This window comes from Eschrichtius robustus, chromosome 20 (genome assembly GCF_028021215.1).
Source record: "Eschrichtius robustus isolate mEscRob2 chromosome 20, mEscRob2.pri, whole genome shotgun sequence".
Lineage (NCBI taxonomy): Eukaryota > Metazoa > Chordata > Mammalia > Artiodactyla > Eschrichtiidae > Eschrichtius > Eschrichtius robustus.
In genome coordinates, this window is record NC_090843.1 from 9869176 (window position 1) to 9892427 (window position 23252).

The 23252-nt window shown below is 46.8% G+C and overlaps 1 protein-coding gene across 1 annotated transcript in view; it reads right to left on the reverse strand.

Moving 5' to 3' along the window:
• Positions 1-21396, reverse strand: part of CYTH1 (cytohesin 1) — a 79223-nt gene extending 57827 nt beyond the window's left edge. Inside the window, exon 1 of the mRNA XM_068529852.1 lies at positions 21290-21396. Coding sequence (XP_068385953.1) covers positions 21290-21311 — 22 coding nt within the window. The 5' untranslated portion in view covers positions 21312-21396. The remainder of the gene's footprint in view (positions 1-21289) is intronic.
• Positions 21397-23252: the final 1856 nt, after the last annotated feature.

The following is a 23252-nucleotide window of genomic DNA, read 5'->3' on the forward strand; positions in this document are numbered from 1 at the left end:
ACCAGCTATTTAAAATAAATTCAATTGGTATTTCCAAAAATGATCTTTCTGGGGACTTCCCTGGTCATCCAGTGGGTAAGACTCCACGCTCCCAATGCAGGGGGCCCAGCTTCGATCCCTGATCGGGGAACTAGATCCCGCATGCATGCCTCAACTAAGAGTCTGAAAGCCACAACTAAAGATCCCGCATGCCAAAATAAATAAATAAATAAGAAGATAAATTTAAAAAAAAAAAAAAGAAATGATCTTTCTGGTACTTTTACTACTTAGGGGAATGGTGTTCTGTGTACTTCTAAACCAAATTCAATTAATAACTTCTGGAAAAAAATGGCCAGCCTTCAATAAATACAGAAACAACTGCCATCACGGTGCGAAATTTAAGCGTGTATGAAAGCAAAGTTCTCTGACAGCTCAAACAGTAAGGACAGATAAGGCTGGGGAACACAGGAGCTTTCCTGCCCACTCTTCGTTGCTTTGGACATCTACTCTGATGCACAAGCACTGTGTATCCTCTTCCTGTTTCCTTCGCTCCCTTTCTGCCTTACTAATTATACATCACCCCCTTTCTTTGTAAAACCACAAGACCAAGTTACAAAATCGGTGCACTCCACCCATCCTTTTACTCAGCTGACAGAGAGCAAAGTGAACCAGTGAAAAGAAACCAGGGCCCTGCTGATGAAGCCATCACATGACAGAGGAGCAGGAGGAAGACAGACCACGCCCACGCTGTGTCAAGGGGCAGAGCAGAGAAGGCGGAAGGCAGTACCACACAAGCAGCCAGTCCAAACTTCTTCTTGGTACCTGTCACTGATTTTAAAAACAAACTAATCGGAAACCATGGTTTTGTCTAAAATCTAATCTCCTTGTTTTACAAGGCAGGTGGTTTCAGTAAAATACAAAGCAAATAAGGAAACTCTAATAATCTATTCTTGAAGGGGCATTTCTTTAAGATATTCTTCAAGCTCTTAAACCACTGTTCAGATGTTTATTTTCCCTAAAAAAAAAAAACACCCCTCCCTTCCAGTCTCAAAAATATTCCTACCAGGTTTGGAGGCAGGTCTCTGTTTGCAGAAGCTACCATCACCCAGAGTAACACCAAGTGCTCCCACACAAATCCTCTGGGTCCACCTGAAAAGGGACAGCTAATCAGGTGCCCAGAAGGGGGAGAGCATGGGATATGGGGGCACAGTGAGGTCCACACAGGGAGCTGGAGTCACATCCGGGGAGCAATACCAGTGACCCCCACTCACGTGGCAGCAGGAGAGACGGAGAAAAACAGAGGACTTTAGAACGTGTTTGGAAGTAGAATAGACAGCACTACTAAGGAACTGGATGTGGAAAATGAGAGAAAGGGAGGAATCAGGGTTGATTCCTCAACATGTGATTTGCACACCACATGGGCAGACATGCTGTTTCCTAGGATGGGGACAGCTGGGGGCTCTGCGGTGCCACACTGAGCATGAGGCCCCGTTCAGACATCTCGGGGGGATGACAAACGAGGCAGTGAGCCATCCGAGCCTGAAGCTTAGGGGGAGGAAGAAGGCTAGAGGTACAGTCGGTCCTCATAATTCAAGCAGTTACGTCCTAGAAAGTCTCTGGTAACCCAGAATTGCCGAACACTGAACCAAGGTCCCCAGGGGAAATACAGGGCTAGGTTCCTGCGAGCCCCTGATCCCACTTCCTCAAAGGATCAACACATAAGCTTGTTTCAGGACACCTCACTGACACTGAACTCATGCCTGAAGGAGGCTCATCAAACACATGTGTGTTCTCAGTGGGGCACACCACAGCCTTCTTGCACTGGGGAACACCAGACAGCACGTCAGCACTATGCGTGGGGCCATTTTAAACAGAGAAATCACCAGCAGAAAGGGCAAAAACGTGGCACTAAGCAGAGTGCATCCAGGGCCCCTGCTTAAGGCCTGAGCACTGAAAGGGGAGGTAGAGGGCCCTGGGAGCCGTGGTGGACCACCCGCATCTTTCACTGCCCTGCGCACGTCCACACACAACTGAGAGAGCACCACTGTCGTGTTGATTTGGGGTTACAAACAGATTCTAGCGAGGAGGCAAACTCACAAATACGGAATCCACAAATAACGAGGACTGGCTGTATAAGCTCAGGAGACATCAGAGGATAGGCAGTACTTAATTAAAGCTATTGGTTATACCAAATGGTGATGCCAAATGTTCAGAAGATCCAATTAGGGGGAAGAAAGAGGGAGAGATGTGACCTACTTTACAAACTTGCAATCTATTCCCAGATGTCTGGAGTTAGGGGGACACCCTCTCTTCACCAGTTATAAAGCTGGTGATTTGATCTCCACTTTCTGACTGCTTTCTCTATTTCCAGCAGTTCGGAACTTGAAAGGGAAAGAAAGGACTGTTATTCATTGCTCTCTCCCACTGGAAAGGAAAGAGCTTTATCATATGCATTTCATATCAATTTCCATAGAAATTACCTTTAAAATGTATCTAACTGGAGGAAAACCTCTATCATCAATTAACTGGTTTGGGATGATCAGGACAAATAATGCTGTCAAATAAGACGACAACTGAGAACTTTGCAAAAGCACATCAATGAGTTTGTAACTGTGACCTAGTAAATGGAGATAATGTCACAAACCTCTTATCACAAAGTGATGGTACAGATTAAATCCTATACTGAAAATGTAAAACGCCTACTTAAGTACAAAGCTAAAGGTAGTTCTGCAGAATACAAAACTTCTTGTTTAGTAAAAGACGGTCCTGCCAAAAAGTCATGTATAATCCTGGTCGGGAAACAAGACATCCAAGAACACATCAAGAAAAAGAGTACACGCAGGGGTTACCCAATCTCCCCAGAGATTTACTCCTCCTTTCCTTAAGTCTTCAGGCACGTGCCTGAGTGAGCTGGGTGACAAAAGTCACCAGCAGCACGAGGACACTGGGGCCAAGCCTCTCATCCCACCCCGAAGGCTGACAGACTGCGAACGAAGGCTCAGAGGGCTGCTGGCATCCCTAGTTCATCACGTGGGGTTTACACACTGACCTGAGGGAATCCTGCAGGAGATCACAACCATTAAATTAAGCAGTACTAACAACTGGGACAGAAAACGGTACATAACAAGGTACTAAGTGGACTAAATCGGTGGTTTGCCACACCGCAATTATGAAAAGACCAATTTGCCAACTTTAAGTTAAATTACTTTTAACTCCTGCCATCTAACTTGTCTGCAGACATAAATCACTGAATCTTTAGAATAACCTTTAATTAATACCTTAATTCCAAAGTAGAAGGCTTTCTGCCTGGTAGTTCAAACACCAAAACCCCCTAAACAACAGAATTGTTCTAAAAATATTTTACAGAATAATCCCTTTTAAAAATATATTAACACCCGCTCCCCCCTTTCTAAAAGAAGATCTACACTTTGAGTGGCAGTGGTGCAAGCAATCTAGTGGGTGGCAAAGGCCTGGCTGATGACATGAGAGGGTGCCTATCCTCTGACTACACTGGGGGGAGGAATAAAGTGACCATCGAAGGCTTGTCTACGTTGTGTTTGTCTCACAAACATCACGGACAAAAGCCACGAGCTACCAGGGAGCAGCTTACCTAGATACACAGAGCAACTCTGCAAAGGGAAAGCACAGAAGACACAGGCACACAATGCTGAGAGAACCTTCCTGAGGGCTACCCTGCCCTCACGCCTGATTCTGCTGTGCTCCTGGGTGCATTTGCCCACCTGCAAGAATTTATACTTCTAAATTTTTGTGTGAAGCTTTCTCTCCAATTTTAAGGAAGTACAAAATTGTGATTTTGTACAAGAACAGAAAAAAAAGTTTGCATTTACTTTGTGATTGTTTCAAGTTTTACGTCACTTTTTTTCTAGGAAAATCCAGTATTTTTTTGATTGATGCAAAATGATAACATACTAAAACATACTTTCACTGATTTGCATATTATACTTACATTAAATAAAAGCTTTTCTAAGACATTTTAAAACTAGTTACATACCATTTGTACATACCATTCCTTATTACATTTTACATATAATAAAACGTTTTTTAGGAGAAAAGGAAAACCCCACGATACAAGCCAACCATTCCATCCATGGATATTAACCCAAGAGAAATGAAAACATGTCCACACGATGACTTTACATGAAGGCTCACAGCAGCTTTATTCACAATGGCCCCAAACCAGAAACCATGCACACGTTCATGACAGGTGACTGGATAAATACACTGTGGTCCATCCAGACAGTGGAACACCACTCAGCAATAAAGAGAAAAGACTGACATCCCAAAAATGATCTCAATTACTTCATGCTGAGTGAGGGCCAGACACAGTAGAGAATACATTGTATGATTCCATTTATATAAAATGCTGGGGAACACAAACCAATCTGTAGTGACAAAAAGATCCAGGGTGCCTGGGGTAGAGGGAGGGATGGGCTGCAGATGGACGTAGAGAACCTTTTCATGGCAATGGAAATGCTCTGTATCTTGACAGTGATGGTGGTTTCAATGGTGTACAAATCTGTCAAATATAGCTCATCAGACGGTACACTTCAAATAGATACAATTGATTTTATGTAAATTATACCTCGATAAAGTTATTTTTTAGAAAACTACAATAAGGGGGAATCCAAAAAGTTTGCAGCAAAAAGATAAATGGAAACGAATGTACTTGTTATCACTAAGTAAGATGTTTCAATGTCACCACTGGTATCCTAGTTTGCTGTGGAGGCCCTACCAAGCCCTCCAGAATGTCCGCTGATGATGGCCTTCACAGCGGACACTCCCCAGGCTCCTGCTGCATGTCACCCCCCTGCCTGATGTACACGGAGCACCTCACTGGACCCTTCACAATGCCCTGCAAGGCAGGTACGACTGTGTCGTTACCCCAAGTCTGTGCCTCTTAGAGAAGACAGATAATCTGCCCAAGGCACAAGTGGCCAGGGTAAAAATTAAGGCTGACTGATGAAAAGTTCATGACAATGCACTTTGCTCTTTTTTTTTTTTTTTTTGGCCGCGCCACGCGACTTGTGGGATCTTAGTTCCCCGACCAGGGATCGAACCCAGGCTCTTGGCAGTGAAAGCACGGAGTCCTAACCACTGGACTGCCAGGGAACTCCCAGACAATGCACTTTGGAAAGAGTATTAAAAGACAAAGTTATCAAGCCAAGTTTAAGCTTCTTTCTATCAGAGAGTCCCTCAACAGGCACTGTCCTCCCTATCCGTACAGAAAAGGATTCTAAAACCTATCTGTTCAGAATTACATCGTGGTTTGCGTAGACTCACTTTCAAAAGTCTTTAACACAATTTGTGGACGCAGATGTCTATAAAAAGCCCCTTTCAGTCACAAGGGGACACAGGAGTGCTGAGAAGTCAGGAACACAAAGCTCAACCGCTGGCCTGTGTCCAATAAACACAAGGTGGGAAGCAGATGAGTTCTCACCCTAACTTAACTCTTAAGAAACCCTCATCTGAACTCAACAGAGAACACAGCTGGATGAAACATACCCAGAAAAACCAGCTCCTTTTCTTGGTTAAAGGTCAAAGTTCTCCTTCCATCTAGAACGCAAGATCCCTGAGAACTCTGTCCACGTCTAAATTCCAAGACCCACAGAGCGCCCAGCTCCTAACTGGTACTCAATAAATATCTGTTGACTAAATTAACAAGAAATGACCTGGGAAAGAAGCTGCTATAATTCCCATTCTGATTTATACGAGCACTAGGCAAGGTCTTAGAATAAAGCTACCCCACCAACACTGAGGAGAGAGAGAAAAAAATATTTAAAAGCTACATCAAAAAACTAATGATTAAAAAACAATTCAATGTTTGGAAGGATAAATTAACAAATATCATCATATACTAGTGTGAAATGTAAACGTAAATGTGACAGAACTTTCTGGAAAATCACTTGACAGTACATATCAAGAGACTAAAAAGAAGTTTTTAGTCACTGACCCAGTGATTCCACTTACAGGAATCTAGCCTAAGAAAAGAATCAGAAATGTAGACAACGTTTTACCAACAATGATGTTACAGGGTTATTTGTTACAGGAACAGAGAGGAAACTTCTAAATGACCAACAAGAGAGGACAATTAATCAAATCAGGGAGCCACCATATTACACTGCATTCGGCATAGGCAGGCCACCATAGGGCCCCAGCATCCCCACACGTCTTTTGTCACGTTTGGTTGGTCAAGGAGACGGCAGCGTGACCTGCTGGCTCCCAGGGGAGGGCTGGCTTGTCTGCTGCTTGCTGCGGAAGGTGCTAAGCCCTGGGGCCCTGGTCCCTCGGCTGCAGACCAACCCAATTCAAGCGTGCCCATCGTCTGGGCTCATCCCATCACCCTGTGGGACTTGGTGTGGGGGAAGCAGCAGCCCCAGCCTGGGTTCCGGTGTCTGCTGGGCTCCACGTGATAAACTGTCTGGTTCTGACCCAGTGAGGCCTGCCACCTACCTCCAGCCCCTCCTTTAGACTCTTGCTTTTCCCGCTGTCTGCTATGAGGATGGGGTCCTTCCCTGGCAGATGCCACCAAAAAATCATCCATATATAAATTTTAATGGCACAGAAAAACACTTATGTTTTTTTAAAAATGCTACAAAACATTCCACAGAGTGACTGGAACTAGTTTTTAAGCTTTTTGTTGTTGTTGTTGCTAATAAGATCCAGATATATAACCCCCAAGCTTCAGTTTATCTAGTAATTCCAAATTTCTCCTTATCAAATCTTACACTCCACATTTCCGCAGCTGTTTTATGTAAATTACTTTCACATGCACTCTCTTATTTGACCTTGCAACAACCGTGCAAGGCAGGTAGGAAAGATACCACTGTCTACACTTTGCAGGGGACGTGGGGATGCTAAGTGACCTGCCCAAGATCACAGGGCCATTAGAGACAGTACCAGACCCAGAAGCCAGGCCAGACTACACGTGCAGTGCTCTTGCTACCATACCCTTCACGCCTGCTCAGCACTATATAACCAGACTGCTAAAATGTGATAAATGGAGTGGATGTCCTCCCCTTTCTCTCTGCTAATCCACTTCCCTTCAAGGTGGGAACTTTTCTGAGCAGCTGCTCTGTTTTCTATTTCATTGATTTCTGCTCTTTTATATTCTCCGTCCTTCTGCTTGCTTTGACTTCATTTTCTCCTTTTGGCTAGTCTCTTAAGATGGAAGCTGAGGTTTAAGCTTATTTTTTAAATCCTACGTTTTCCAAAAAGGACTTAAGGTCGGTGGACATGTAGGAATATGCATGAAAGAAAACTATACCAAAATGTTCACGGTGATGGGTCCATGGGAGTTCGTTACACTCTTCCCTGCACTTTTGCATGTGTTTGAAATTTTCCATAATGTTAACTTTTCAAAGCTCGCCCAAAGTGCTAAAGAGGACACATACAATTACAGCCAGCCTAGCACGGCCAGACTATCCACCAACAACCCCTGAGGAGAGGCTGAGAGCTCCTCGGAAGATGCTCTGGCAGGTGGCTGCGGGCCTCGGCCCTTCCACAGGCCTCGTGTGCCTGGCAATCCACGTCCCAAGTGGGACATGGGAAGGCTCTTTTCAGGTCACTTCCTCTGCTGTGCAGATCAGGGCTCCAGGATGGCGCCTGCCCAGGGGCTGCCCAGCAACTGAGCAACACACAGGGAAGGTGTCTTCTAAAAGGAGCAAAACTAAAACCACACAGACACTTGGGGAAGCTGAAGTGGGGAGGCAGATAAACTTGGTGGCTATAATAAAAGAGTTTAAAAAAAAAACCCAAGCTTGGTTATTTTTTACTCCTTTGATCTGCTGAGCCTCTTCTTACAAACCTCTTCTTGAAAGCTCAAAATCCTCTAAGGGGAATTCTGAATGGCCTAAAGCAAAACCACATCAATTAGATGGTTACCCCTTGGAAAAATGCATTTAACACTCAGCCGACCCTTCCTACAATCCTTGACACAAATCCTCACACCATCATTTCAAACAAACACAGGAAATAAAGGGAACCATCTCTAACGCAAGCCAGGGCCAAGCAACGTGACCCCAAAGAGAGCAGCGCAAGTTTCCTGAGAGTGGGTCTTCTACATCTGGGCTCCTCGAATTTAGGCTCTTTGAAAATATGTGTGTACGTGTGTGTACATATGTATGTATGTATGTATGTATTCATTCATTCCTGGATCCTACCCTGGAAGGTCCTGGTTCATTAGCTATGGCTAGAGTGGGGCCCCAGAGTAAACTGCCTTTTAAACTGACACAGGCGATTCTGTAGATTAGCCAGGCGTGGACACACCATTCTAATCCCTATTTACTAGATTACCAACTCAGATGGGCAGGTTAAACAGACTATTGATACTTTTGTAATTTCAGCCTGAGTCCCGCAGCAATGCAGGAGCACACATCCTGGCTCACACGGTCTCTACGTGCGAGATCCCCCGACTTTTGCGTTCAAACGGTCCCGAACTTATTTTCTCCAAGCAGCAAATCTCCAATCACAATTCAGTCTCACAGAGACTGTTTTCTTCAGTTCTGTGGCTCCAGGCAGGAATCAGGGGATGTGTAACCTATTTTTGTGTGGAAATCAACTGACCTTGGGGATAACACAGAGAACTAAAACCGTGCAAACTTCCTAGAGCCTAGTAAAACCCCTTTAAAAGTCAAAAGTGACTTGCTTTTACATGCTTTTCTCTATCAATTGTGTTTTTACCATAAGGATATGTTACTTTCATAATTTTTTTAAAGTAGTTTAAATTCCTCTTATGAAAACGCTATATGTACACATGTTTACATGTTTAAGAAAATGAGAGATAACAGCAAGATCAAAAAAGGGAAAGAACAGTAGTATTTAGCCAAAAACTCAGTTTTGTATCCTTGAGATCCATTCAGGGTGGAAATCAAACCAAATGAGCCTTTAACACGAATTTGTGAAAGAGTAGTCACACCTAGCCTGCTTCCTCTACACGGATGCCCATCAAGTGACGTGAGGGAAAAAGGCAGATGACTGGGAAGATAATCACCGAACAATGTCATGTCAATATATTCCTCTAGAATAATGAACTCCTTTTTCCTATCAAGCTCCATTGTTCAGGGATGTTTCCATTACCTGAAACCAAAAAACAAATTCTCTTTGCTACCAAAGTTAAGTACAAAAACATTCCTAAGGACGGGCAGCAACAACACAGCCTTCTGACTGGAGACCTTCTCTGTTCTGGCAATTTGATGACAAATAGGGCTGCTGAGGAGCAGAACAGGACATACAGGTCAGAGTTTGTTGCTGCTCTGCATGTGTGCTGAATGAGGAACGCTCTTCTAGGACAAGAAATGCTTAACAAAACTAGAAAAAGTCTACACAATACTGTAGTCCTTCCTATTCACGTGGAACATCTCCTCAAGAAGAAAGAGGTCCCTCCTCATGAGAAACAGCCTAGGAACAAAAGCGCTAGGGTGATGTGGTCTGCAGAACACGGCCCCCAGAGATGTCCTGACCCTAGTCCCTGGACCATGTGGATCTGGTAAATTCCATGGCAAAGGGGAATTAAGGTTGCGCATGGAATTAACGTTGCTAATCAGCTGACCTAGAGATGGAGAGATTATCCTGGATTACCTGGGTGGGCACAACGTGATCACAAGGGGGCTTAAAAGTGGAAGTGGGGCAAAGTCAGCACCAGAGTGATGAGATATGAGAAAGACTTGATCAGTCATTGGTGGTTTTGAGGATGTAATGAGAGAAATAAAACAAAACAAAACAGATGTAATAGGGCCACGAGCCAAGGGATGCAGGTGGCTTCTAAAGGGTGGAAAAGGCAAGGACATGGAGGCTCCCCTAGAGCTTCCAGAAGGAACAGAGCTGACACCTTGATTTTAGCCCTGAGACCCATTCCAGACTGTGACCCACCCCCAGAACAATAAAATAAATTTGCGTTGTTTTAAGCCACTAAATTCATGATAATTTGTTACAATAGCCATAAGAAACTAATACAGTGAAGCCACTTCTTTTGTCTCTCTACGGTGCTGAGGGCGTGTCCAGAAAAGATCCAAGTCAAAGCAGCATCCTACCAACATGCCCAGTTGCTTTCCTGATTTTTTTTAATCCTGAAAATTTTTAATCCTTGTCAAGATACATACATTTGTCTAATACCTTAACACTTCCTAAAATAAAGGAGACTCACACCAGTAGGTTATGTGAGCCCTCCTGAAGAATTTCCTCATCTCACTCGTCTTTCAAGAACAGAATAATCATATGTTTTGTCCAAATATCCCTTTTTTAAGATTTGTACTGAAATCTCTGAATGCATAGAAAGCGTCCCCATAACCCTTGCAGCAAGCCAGTAGTGTGGAACTTCCTAACTGGTTATTACCACAACCAGCTGCAGCAAGAACCAAGCCCCCAAATAAACCAAAAAACACAGAAAAATGAAAAAGGACAGAGCACATGTGAGATAAGAGGGCTAAATTCTAATTTCAACAACAACTTGCAAGTTTACAGGAGCAATTTCAATGACCTTAGTTTCCACATCAAAACCAGATGGGCGAGAGAGAGTGTGGACTCAACAATTCCCTCAACAAACTCTGAGAGTCTATGGTGTATGGGGCCCAGTCTTAGGCACCTGGGTTGTGTCTGGTAACAGAAGATGAAGATTCCTGTCTCCGTGGAGCTTCCATTTCAGCTGCAGAAGACCAGCCACGTGTAATAAACATAATTGGTAGCAGGCGATGAGTGCCTGGGGAAGGGGGTGGGAGTCAAGCAGAGCTGGGGGGCAGAGGCGTGCAGTGCAGGCTGCTTAATTAACTGCGCGCAGATCTGGGTAAGCCTCCCTGGGAGGAAGGGAACCTAAACCAAGGCCGGTAAGTGAGGGGACTGATCACGAGGACGTCCGGGTGGGAAGCATCCCGGCAGGCAGTGGGCCGAGTGGAGAGAGCAGAGGTGTGGAGGTCTGCAAGGGCCTCCCTGGAGACCATGGCCCAGAAGGTGTGCCTCCGGAGCTAGACCACAAAGGCTAGGGCAGAATTCCTGTTTCTCTGAGAATATTGTAAACCCACAAAATAATCTTTCAATTCCAACCCTGCAATCTTTTCAGAAATTCATTTCCTCCATGCTTTGTCTGGACACTGGGGGAAATCACTGGAAGTGTTTGTCAAAGTTACTGAATCAGCTGAAGAAGTCACCCTTGCCCACCACCAGTAAAAGTCACCATGAAGGAGGAGAGCCACTCCAGGGAGGAAGCGTGCCTGACGTGGCCACTAAGGTGACCACGAAGTCCGGGACTCTGAGACGACAGCCCAGGGCACTCAGGAGCTGCTCCAACCCCACTTTATCGTTGGGTGTCATCCTGACGCAAGAGTGATGGTCCAGGGCAGGTGAGACTTAGGAGGCGAAACGCAAGAGGCGTGAGAATGAGGACGCTGGGGTCCTGGGCTGCCTGGGTGTCCTGAACCACAGCCTCTTGCAGGCGCTCCCGCAGCTGGGCTAGGAGCCGTCACATGACCAAAGCCTGGTTTCAAAAACTCCTGCAAACACCGTCATAAATCAGCATGCTCACTTGGGAATTTAGGCCCCAAAGTCTTTTTGAGCCTGCAAAGCTGAAGTCCTGCTCCAGAATCCTTGGAGACCCCTCTAGGGGACTGTCGTACGGACGAGGCCCTGACAGGAGGCACAAACTACAGAGTTAGAGCAGCGGTGGCGGAGTGGGGGGTGATGCTGGAAGGTACCATCATTCCCCTGAAGAAATACTGTGCCACCACCGCAGTCTCCTGTTTCACTGTTGGGTTTCCTCTCTCAACAGGCTCTTATTTTTATTTTTTTGAATTTTATTTATTTTTTTATACAGCAGGTTCTTATTAGTTACCTATTTTACACATATTAGTGTATATACGTCAATCCCGATCTCCCAATTCATCCCACCACCACCAGCTCCCCCCCCCCGCCCCCGCCACTGTCCCTCCTTGGTGTCCATACATTTGTTCTCTACACAACAGGCTCTTCTACTTCGTCCTAAGGGGTGAAAGGTGAGGAGCCACACCAGAAGGCGCCTGGAACTGGCTGAGGGGCCAGCTTCGGGACAGATCTGCAGGAGGCAGGACTCCTGTGTTAACCTTCACCTGGTTACCTGGGCTTCGCATATAAACTCTGGCTGCCCAACCACAGGACGTGTCTGGCTCCAGGGGACCCTCAAAGGCCAGGAGCGTGACTCCTGTCGCCACACCAGCCCCCATTGACCAGAGGCCCCAGGAGAAGCCAACACAACCCAACAGACTAGGAGAAAGAAACAGGCTTTACTGTATGATCTGCCTAAACCGTCAAATCTCAACCCTAAAATTAACAATGGGCTCTTTCAATATACATCTGTTTAATAACCTGCAACATAGGTTTTAAACAAAAAAGTAACCAAAGTGTATCAAGACATGGAACTCATGGAATTGGAAATCCTAATTTCAGGAGAAAAACAGAAAGTTTAGAAAGTTTATAAAAAGTATACAAGGTATGTATACCTTTTACATGTATAAGCATGTAAAAGTGAAGAGAGGGGTGTGAAATAATAGGAAATAGGAATGAGCAGGCTATTTGCAGCAACGTGGATGGACCCAGAGATGATCATACTAAGTGAAGTCACAGACAGAGAAAGACAAATATCACATGATATCACTTATATGTAGAAACTAAAAAAATAATACAAATGAGCTTATTTACAGAACAGAAATAGACTCTCAGAAAACAAACGTATGGTTACCAAAGGGGAAAGTGGGGGCAGGGATAAATTAGGAGTTTATGATTAACAGATACACACTACTATAAATAAAATAGATAAACAACAGGGACCTACTGTACAGCACAGGGAACTATATTCAATATCTTATAATAACCTATAATGGAAAAGAAGCTGAAAAAGAATATATATATTTGTATAAATGAATCACTTTGCTGTATACTGAAACTAACACAACATTGTAAATCAACTCTACTAAAATTCAAAAAAAAAAAAAAAAAAGAACAAGCAGGCCGGCAGCAGAAGTGGTGAGCACACAGGCTCTGCAGTCTGAGAAATCTGGTTCCAGCGCCAACTCTGCCACTCATCAGCCAGGTCACCTTTTATAAATAAATCTCTTAACCTCTCTATCTTGTCACCTATTAAGAGGGCATGGCCACTGTTCCTCCCACCCAGGATTACTGTGAGGACTAAATAAGACCGTACAAAAGATGTTCAGCAGTGAACTTAGTGCACGGCAAGCAGTTAACTGCTGCTGCAAAAATAGTTACAGTGGTAACACATGCTCTGCTATGCTCCCACCTTATTTCATCCCGAAGTTAGGTGGTTTACTCAAAAGTATACCTCACCCAGAACACACTGAAAACTAGAACCCTCCAGGCTCCCACAGCATTTGTTTATATCTTCATCAGAGCATCTGTCATATATTCTTCATTGAAATTTTTCAATTCACCAACCCCCCTACACTGTGAGCTTCTTGAAAACAGGACCCGTATTTTAAAATTCTTCATAGCCTCGGCATCAAGCAAATGCCCCAACACAAAGAAGATAATGAAAATGGGATGAATAGATGGATAGATGATGGATAGCTGGAAAATAATTTAGAAGGCAAGAAAGACAAAGGAATCAAGTATTTTTTCAAGCCTGAGTAATTGGAGTGATAAGTAAATGGGGATAAAAGTTAAAAAAAAAGGGGGGGGGGAAGTCTGGAGAGGAGAGTAGAAGGGAGAGAGGCAGAAGGTCGCCTTCCGATGCTGAATTTGAGACGACAGAATACCCAGGGGGAAACATCAAGCAGGCAGCTGAAAATGCAAGAATACAGCTAAAAATCATTTCAATCATTAGGGCTGTTGGAAAAAGTATTTCAGGGAAGCAGAGATCATAAGAGAAAGTAACTTAAGCTAAAAAGGTTGCAAACACATGCAGTCCGGCAGCTGCTATGTGTAAAAGCCTCAACAGACAAAATTGAAATACGAGCCCCATCCTACATGGGGTTCACAGCACAAGGTCTATGAAAACCTTAATCCAAGACTGGTTCAGAGTAGTTTTCAAAAAAGAGTCTATCCACAGTCTTAAGTGTCCCCAAATTTAAAACAAAAGCCTCTCCATTCTGCATTGCGTTCTAGCTGCTGCCCCCTCTCTGTTCATTTCATCTAGTTTCTTAAAAGAGTTCTATATATACATATATAGAACTGCACAGTCTCCTTTTCGGGCCGCTTTCCCTGCCCAGCCCTTCAACGGTGGCACGCCCAAGATGACGTCCCTGGACCTCTTCTCAGTCAGCACGTCACATCACCCCTTCCCTGTTTCCACTCCCACTCGTGTGTTGGTAATTGCCTGAGTTCCAGTTCCGAATCCAGCTGCCTAAATGGACCTCCCCCCGTGGAGGGCCCGTACGAACCTCACGACTCCACTCGGTGTGTCCTCACCCGAGCTCCTGCGCTCAACTCTGCACACTCAGTCCAGACGCTCTCTAAGTGGTCGGTCTCCCCGAGACTCATCCTATTTCCTTCTTGTCCTTCGAAGCTCTGTCCCTCCCAAACTCTGGCAACCAAATCCTATCAATTTCAGGTCCTTACCCAGTCTCGTGCTTGTTCCCCCCTTCCTCCCACCCCTACTGCCTTAACTCAGGCCCCATCCTCTACCCCGCCCGGATGCCTGCAACAGCTCCCAAAGGGGCTCCACGCTGCCCAGCTGCACCACACCAGACAGGGGAATCTTTCCAAAATGCAAAATAATCACCTCGAAACAGCCCAGCCCTACCCCTCATGGCTCCTCGTGGCACAGAGAAGAAAGTCCTGGGTCCCATGCAGGAGCCCTCAGGACCCTCCCCGCCCTCCCCCCGGGCACACAGAACCACCTGCAGCTCCCCACAGGAGCCGGTTACTCCATTCGCCTGGCCTCTGCTCAATCTCTCTGCCTGAAATGTATTTCTTTGCCATATCCACCTAGTTAGCACCAACTCATGTTTCAAAATCCAGCCCAAGTGCCAGCTCTTCCGTGAACTGTCCTCTGCCCAATCCGGTCCCACCCCGACCCCAGGTAGAATTGCTCTCCTCCGTGTGCCTGAGTTTTCCTGTACACCTGTCACATCCACTCTAACACTCTCCTTCACAGCCTTCTTCCACGTCTGTCTCCTCCTTCTCGGCTCGAAGCATCTGTGACGGTAGGGGCTGCGTGGTGTGGTCACTAGTGCTTGTTGACTGAAAAAGCCTTTATAAACTGCTCACAGAAACCAAGCCTGTTTCAGGACTACTGAAGGGGAAAGATTTTTAATAGCATTAAACCAATTCCATCATTCATACCCAACTTTAATAATTACAATATAGGCTGCAGGGGCTTCCCTGGTGGCGCAGTGGTTAAGAATCCGCCTGCCAATGCAGGGGACACGGGTTCGAGCGCTGGTCCAGGAAGATCCCACGTGCTTCAGAGCAACTAAGCCCATGTGCCACAAGTACTGAGCCTGCACTCAGAGCCCGCGTGCCACAACTGCTGAAGCTCGCGCACCTAGAGCCTGTGCTCCGCAACAAGAGAAGCCACCGCAATGAGAAGCCCGCGCACCACAACGAAGAGTAGCCCCGGCAACTGGAGAAAGCCTGCGTGCAGCAACAAAGACCCAACGCAGCCAAAAATAAATAAATTAAATAAAATAATTTTTAAAAACCACACAATATAGACTGCAACAATGCCAGATAAAGGCATGCTTTTGAAGTAGAAACGTCCTTTTTTTTTTTGGGCCAGGCCACGCCACACGGCTTGTGGGATCTTAGTTTCCCAACCAGGGATGGAACCCAGGCCCCCAGCAGTGACAGTGCAGAGTCCTAACTACTGGACCGCCAGGGAATTCCCATAGAAATCTTCTTGAAGACTCAAAAAAAAAAAAAAAAGTGGAAGACACAGAAAGCACTGGGCTAAGGAAGGTGACATCCTGACCCTTGCTAAAGGAGCCAGGCCTCACAGGAAGCAGCTCACAACCATCTCACCATCACAAAAGCAGAAAGACACAGCATTGCACCATCTTGCATAATGAAGAATAACAAAAATCCCCTACACAGCCTTCACCCTACAGTACATTTTTTTAGTCCATGGGAAGAGAGAAGGAAAACAACACTACCAGCAGTTTCAAAGAATGTGGGATTCACTTCTTGAAAATTTCTAAATAATTTTCCACCTCCTCCAGACCTCTATTATTGCAACTGAAACTGAGCGACAATAATTAGCCAATCGAGAGGCAGTGTGGCAATGGAGCAGATGGACAGGTTCGGGCAAAGTGCTTTTCTTTCAGAGCCCCCTGTCCACAACTTTTGTCTCGGAGGGTGAGCAGGAAAGGGGTGAAGAGGGCTACAGGAGTGGAGACTCCACCAGCCACACGGCTCTCAGGCTCAAGCTTTCCATCCTCTGCCTCATGTCTCTCTCATTCACACACACACACACACACACACACACACACGTCCCCACCCTCCTCCCCCGCCAAGTAACCTCTATGTTTCCTCTCACGTTGGAATAAGAAGGCGCTCTCCTTCTAGTTCTTACTGGAGAACTACCTAATCTTGAAGGCATGAAATACATAAGAAAAAACTCTATTTGGCAAGATGGTTTTTGACTAACACCCAGGACATTCAGAAAGGGGCAGGTATGAACCCTAAGATTCCACAGACTGAACTATTTATCATTGTAACCCAAACCAATAAAAGCCACTTAACTCGCAATTTCTCCCCTAAAGGAAACATTTTGTATTGGGCCAGAAGACAATATATTGGTTGAGAGATCTTCAATCTTTAAGACAAAGACTAAGGAAAGGTAAATAAGCCACTCTACAAATGGTCAAAATCTGACCCAAATCCCAATCAGAACAAATATATGTTTTCCCCATGCTTAAAATACCAGAGTGAGAAAAACGTAAATCAGCTGATTTAACAGTGGCCTTAAAGAAGGAGTTAATCTCAGGTAAATAAATAAAGAAACCATCATCTCACTTGAACAGCCAGGTCATAATACACAAATATACAAAAGAAATTTTTTTTAACCTAGCTAGTAATCAACAGATATAATGAGGTGCTATTTGTAACCATTAAATTAGTTTTTTAAAAAAAAGCTTTCATATGCTAATCCTCACCGGTGGCACATTTGCAGTGATACTGGAACACATACCCCCATACGAGGCTAAGAACAGGGTAGAATGATACAGCCCTTTTGGAAAGCAAATTGGCACCAGGCATCAAGAATTCTCAAAATGTTTATATCCTCTGACATGTTAATGTCACCCTTGGAAATCTACCCTAAAGACCACAAAATGTATAATTATGGTAACCTTATGTTCCAGATTTTCTAAGAAAGCCCTGACTTCATGTAATTGTATTCTTTTCAATTAACGCAAATTACTAAGAGTGGAACTACCCTGGAAACAATGAAAGTCATCAATATCATAGAAAAATGAAGAAAACTGGTTTGGCACAGGGTCAATCAGAAAAGTGTTCTAGTTTCTGTTTGGGATGGAGGGTTGAAGACAAAAATTCAAGCTCAATGAATGTTAACTTTTGCCACATGGAACCTGCTTCAATCTGTTATTCCCTCAACAGTTGCTGAGCTGCTTCTATTGGGTACCGGGCCCCAGGCTTGTTCTGGAGGCACAAACACGAAAACAGCAAATCTCTCTAGACGCCACGGGTTCCCACGCACCATCCTGCGGCAGCGCGCATGCGTGTCACTGCCCACGCCTCACTTTAATCTTCTGAGAACGGCAGGTGTGCCTGGTTAAGATCAACTTCTCCACTCCCTCAAGAGAGGCTTATTTCTTAAAGACCTCTTCTCCCTCGTGCTGCAGGATAGGGATCAGCCTGAAGCTATTAAAAGCCGAGAGGAGTTAAGATCTGTGTTTGAGAAGTAAAAGCCTTGAACGGCACGCTGAGTTCAACGATCTTAAGAACCCATGCTCAGAAATTTGATTATTTTGTCAGAGTCATCACCACTAACATTTCCGATGTTACTACTAGATGGACCCTGCCCATCTCTACCTCGCGACCTGTCCTAAGAGAGAGGCAGGCAAACACACAGGCAACCTCTGGAGCCAGCAATTCCCGGAGTCAGAGCCGTCTGAGAACCGGATTCAAGCTAAAGACTCTCCAAAAATGCACATTCACAAAAACTCTCACAATCTCAGAGGGGCCTGAAAGCCCATTAAGGGGCAGGTTGCAGGTTAAAAATGCCTGCTCAAGTTCAGAGGTCACAAAGAGGAACAGAGTCACTGAGTCTTTTCTTGGGCAGGGAGCCCTACGAAGGCAAAAATACCTCTTCCTTTTGCAAATGAGAATTGTGACATCCAGGAAGTACAGTCATCTAATAAGAAGGTAAAATGACCGGAAAAAAAAACCTCCCAATTATTTCACAGTGTTTATAAAGAAGCTGCTGGGGGATAAAGACCAGCCAGCCACAAGCATTATGAACATCTTTCTTAAAGTGTCAATTAAGCATTTAGAAAATCACTAATTCCACACTTTTCCAAAAAAAAAATAAGCTTTAAAATGACTTTTATCGTTCCCACCCCCCACCCCACATAGGTCTTCAGAGTACAGTTTATCATACCACATGTGCAGTCTGAACCACGCTGCACTGGTCTAGTGAGTTAAGACCCTCCAAATAAACAATTCAGGATCACAGGGAGTATACAGGAGAAAGGGCTGACGAACTCAGTGGTGTGGTCTCTGGGTCCGTACAGGGCACCAAAGAGTATGCAGTCAAGAAAGGCCTTCTGGTGAGTTTTCGAAATTCTCTTTCATTGAACAGAGAAACTCTAAGACTAATTCTCTTTCTTTAGCTTATTATAAATGAGCTATGTTTCAAAGGTTTTTTATACCAAGGTGGTAGCTTGGAAATCATAACCCATTTCCCCAAAGATACAACGTGAAAAACAGTTCTAGTGTCCCAGGCTGACCCATGAACCACCAGTGGTGGTTCTGAGGGAACCCCTGGACCTGGCATTCTATGTGCTTTATGAGTCCGTAGCACGCACTTCCTTTTGAAATGTGGAATCTGAACAGTTGTCTTATCTTTTGAGGTAAATTCTCTGTAAAACCTAGGAAAGAAATGGACAGTTCTGGAGACTAAGGCAAACCTTAAAGAACTGGGAGCCTTATTCTTCGTATGATCATCTTGAGCTATTAGGTACTTTTTGTGTGGTAAACCCTATGGGTAGGGAATCTTCTTTAAGTCAACATTTCTGGTTCCTCCAAAATACAAAGAACATGATTTTTTTAAATTGCATAAAGAGAAAGAAAGGAAGAACTTCTTCCTCATCTTTATGTGTGGTCAGCAGAATAACGGACCCCAGAGATGTCCCTGTCCCAATCCCAGAACCTGCGAATGTGTTACCCCTACATGGCAAAAGGGGGATTACCACTGCAGAATTAAGGTTGCTGATCCTCATCCATATCCAGGTGGGTCCAATGGAATCACAGGGTCCTAACTAGAAGAGGCAGAGGACCTCCAGAAAGGAACACAGACTCATAAACACCTTGATTTTAGCTCAGTGAGAGCAAATCTGGACTTCTGACCTCCAGAACTAGAAGATAATAAATGTATGTTCTTTTGAGCCACCAAGCTTGTGCTAACCTGTCACAGCCACCAAAGGAAACAAATACCCCCTGCTTCCATTCACCCCGTCCAAGCACAAATTCACACCACTGGTGGCAAAGCAGTCATTGTGTTAAAAGCAACCAGACCAACAGCTTCCTGCCTCGCCCGGTGGGTAAGAACACCAGAAGAGGGCACAAGAAAGCCTGGCAGAACACTGGGATCTGCGAGAGATTAAACAGCAAGAGAAGGCACAGCAGCAGGCAAAGCTGGAGAAGACTTCTCCTGGGTGGGCAGAAAGACAGAAGCCTGCAGGAGCCAAAAAATCCTTCGGGACCAGCCAGGAGGTGATTTTTTTTCAATCACAGAAGAAAAGCACACACTACTTTTACTTGGAAGGTTAACGAGGGGACATCTGATGGGTAGCCATCCCTCACATGCTCTGGACTTCAGGCCACGAGTGGTGGCCCTTCCCCTGTCTGCCACTCAGGGTTGTGGGTCATTAACCCACCTTTTCTGCGGTCAGTGGTTCCTCAATGACTTACTCGTAAATAAACAGAAAACCATAACAACATGCTTCACCCGTCTCATTTTAACATACTCCATGACAAAGCTTGCTCCCTCAGAACTTAAGAAACAAACACCACCTATGTCAATTAGTCAATAAAGCAAGATTCGGTTCCCTTTAGCCACACAAGTATTTTTAACTGTGCTCTCTGTACTCAGCTACCAAACCACGAAAGTTCACCACTTGTTCTATCTGCCATTCTTTCATCTCTCAGGAGTAAAACGTTAAATTAACTAAAGCATTTCACAGAACCGTCTAAAACTCCGGCGATCTGAAGCTATTTGAGGGAGGAATGCCCTTCCGATGGCCAAGAGTTCCCAGCATAAGATTAGCTGGTGGAGGATTTGGAAACTGGTAGTTTTGTCAAGTTTTCCCTGTCTGTGTGATGTGATGACTAATGCCGCGTCTCTGTGCACAGATGAGAAAGCAAACTTGCGTTTCTCCGCGCCCCTCGGGCTTCACCCGCAGGCGTTTTGGACCAGCAGCCCGTTCACACGGAACGGCGGGCAGCGATCGTCAACCCGGGCCTTGGAGTGGCCACTGGCCGACGTCCTGGTCCCGATGGCACCCCCTGGTCGCAGCCTGTCCACTTCGGGTTCGCTGCCTGTGTTTTCTCATTTTCGTTTCTGAACAAAGACATGGACCCGGGCACACAACTTGCCAACACCGAAGGGGCCGGAAACTACGGAGAATGCCCGGGGGGAACTTGAGCGTTCGCGGGGGCCCGCGGCGGGGCTGTGGGGCGACCGGGCCTGCGCCGGACAGAGGCCCGCGACCCCCGCCCAAGACCCTGGCCCCGAATTCGCGGCCCCGAGACACTCTCCTCGCGAAACCCACCCGAGACCCCGGCCTCGAGACCCTCGCGCCGGAGACCCCCGCCCCGGAGACCCAGGCCCTGAGACCCCAGTCCTATGAACCCGGCCCCAGAGACCCGAGCCCGGCGACCCCCGGCGCCGACCCCGGAGACCTGGGCACTCCGACGCCGACCCCTCAGAGCCCCTCAGCCTTCAGCCTCCGGGTCCCGGGTGACCCCTGCCCTGCGGAGGTCCCCGCCCGGCCCGGCCGCCCTAGGCTCGCGACCGGCACCACCGTCCCCGGGAAACGCGAGCCGCCAGAGGCGCGGCAGGGCGCCGGGCCGGAGAAGGGAGGAAGCGAGGGAGAGGGCGTCCGCCGGCCGGGCCGCGGGCAGTACTGACCGTAGCTGTCGTCCTCGTCCATGGTGCCGGCGCCGGGCTCCGCGCCGGGCTCGCCGCGCGCCCCTGGACCCGTAGCTCCTGGCCCTGCTCGCCCAGCGCGTCTCGGAGCCCCGCCCCCGGCCCCGCGCCCGCCACCCGCCCCTTGCCTCCCGCGGGGCGCCCCGCCCGCCGCCTGCGCGCCCCGCCCGCCGCCTGCGCGCGCGCACACACACACCCCAGCACGCGGCCGCCTCCCGGCCCGCGCCTGCGCACGCGCGCCCGGCCAGGCCCCGCCCCAGGCCCACAGCCCCGCCCCCGCCGCCCGCGCGCCCACCCTTCGGGCTGCGTCCTGTAGCCTGCCCGCGCCTGCGTACGCGCTCCCGCCCAGGCCCCGCCCCTCCGACTGGCCCCTCGACCCGAGGCCCCGCCTCATACCACGCCCCAGCCCGAGGCCCCACCCCGACCGCCACCAGGGGCGCAGCGGGTTTCGGATTTCTCAAGGGCGGTACAGGCCCGGGGTACACAGCACGGAGCCTGGCGGCCCACAAAGGCCCAAGGTCGTGTCCGGCCACTGAAGGGCAGGGTGGTCCTTGCTGACGTCAACCTCGCAGGTCCGGCCCTCCCCAGACTGCCAGAGCCGGCCGGTCCTTGGTCAGAGACCAGAGCATTTGAATTCATTATTTCTGAGGTCTGAACCTTAGCACCGTGAATGTCATGAGCTCACTGCCTTTATACTTCCTTTTATTTGTCCTCTGAATTTACCCAGATCAAATTTCAAAGAGAGGCACCTCATCTCCCAGCATTTCAGGATTTTGGTGACCTTGATTCCTGGGCCTCTTACATGTTTTATTTGCCTGCCCTGGGCGGACCAATCCCCTCCCACTGGTAAACTGAGCTGCCCTTCGGGGAGCGTGAGCAGTAGCTCTTCACCCGGAGGTGGGCACCTCCCCAATTTTTAATTTAGAAAAATCAAGGAAAATGCCACTTTCTCTAGCCACTTCTGGATGCATATGCTCTTTCTTGGTTTGGTGCTACCCATAAAAATTATAAGTGCCTCAGTTGGAAGGAATCTCTGGATCACACATCACACAGGGATGGTCCAAGACCCTCCTGGGGGGTCATAACCCTGGACACCTAGCCAACTTGCTGTACCCAGGGGCTGCTGGAGGAGAGCTCAGCCCAAGGACCTGGCAATGTCCCTGGCAATGTCTCCATCAGGGGGAGTTGTGACCCTCCTCAGCAGCCTGTTTCCTTAAGGGTGAGCCCTAAAATATGCCTCCCAAGAGACAACAAAGAAAAGTAATTTCCCCTCATGGAAAAGGAATAAATGAATGATGAAACTCTAGGCTTTCTTTCCAGATCTGCTTCCTATTAGCCTTGTGACCTGGGCAAACAGCTCAATGCCCTGAACCTGTTTCCCACCCACACAGTGGAGCCTCTGCCTGTAAAATCCAGGCTTCTACCCAATATTGATCTCTGAAGTGACAGATCTGTCGTTGTCTTCCTCTTGACTTCTGCACATGGATGGATGGATGCATGGATTTCAACATATCACCCTAAGGGATCCTAATCTTTACATTCCATCAGGGTGCAGCTCTGGCCCACCCTTCTGGTGGCTAAGAAAATTGTACATTCACAAACAAACATCCCTCTTACTCCGCTGAGCTGTCTGACCCAGCCTTTGGTGGAGAAGCTTGATGTCTCCGGAAAGTCTAAGAAGATGGTCTCCATTTCCTTAGGCAGGTGTTTCTTTCGAATAGTTCCAGAAATTAGACACTTCCCTTGTATAGATTGTTATCTTACTCCTAAAAGGTTGATTCTGGTGGACCTAGCAGTTTAATCTTCACTGATTTCACCTAACTCTTGCTCAATGACCAAAACTTGGGAAGAAAAGCAATTGAGGCCACCGGTTAATTCTCACTATGATCTGAACTCCCAAACCCAGTACCTTTGGATGGGAAGGAATACGGGTGTGAATGCTAAT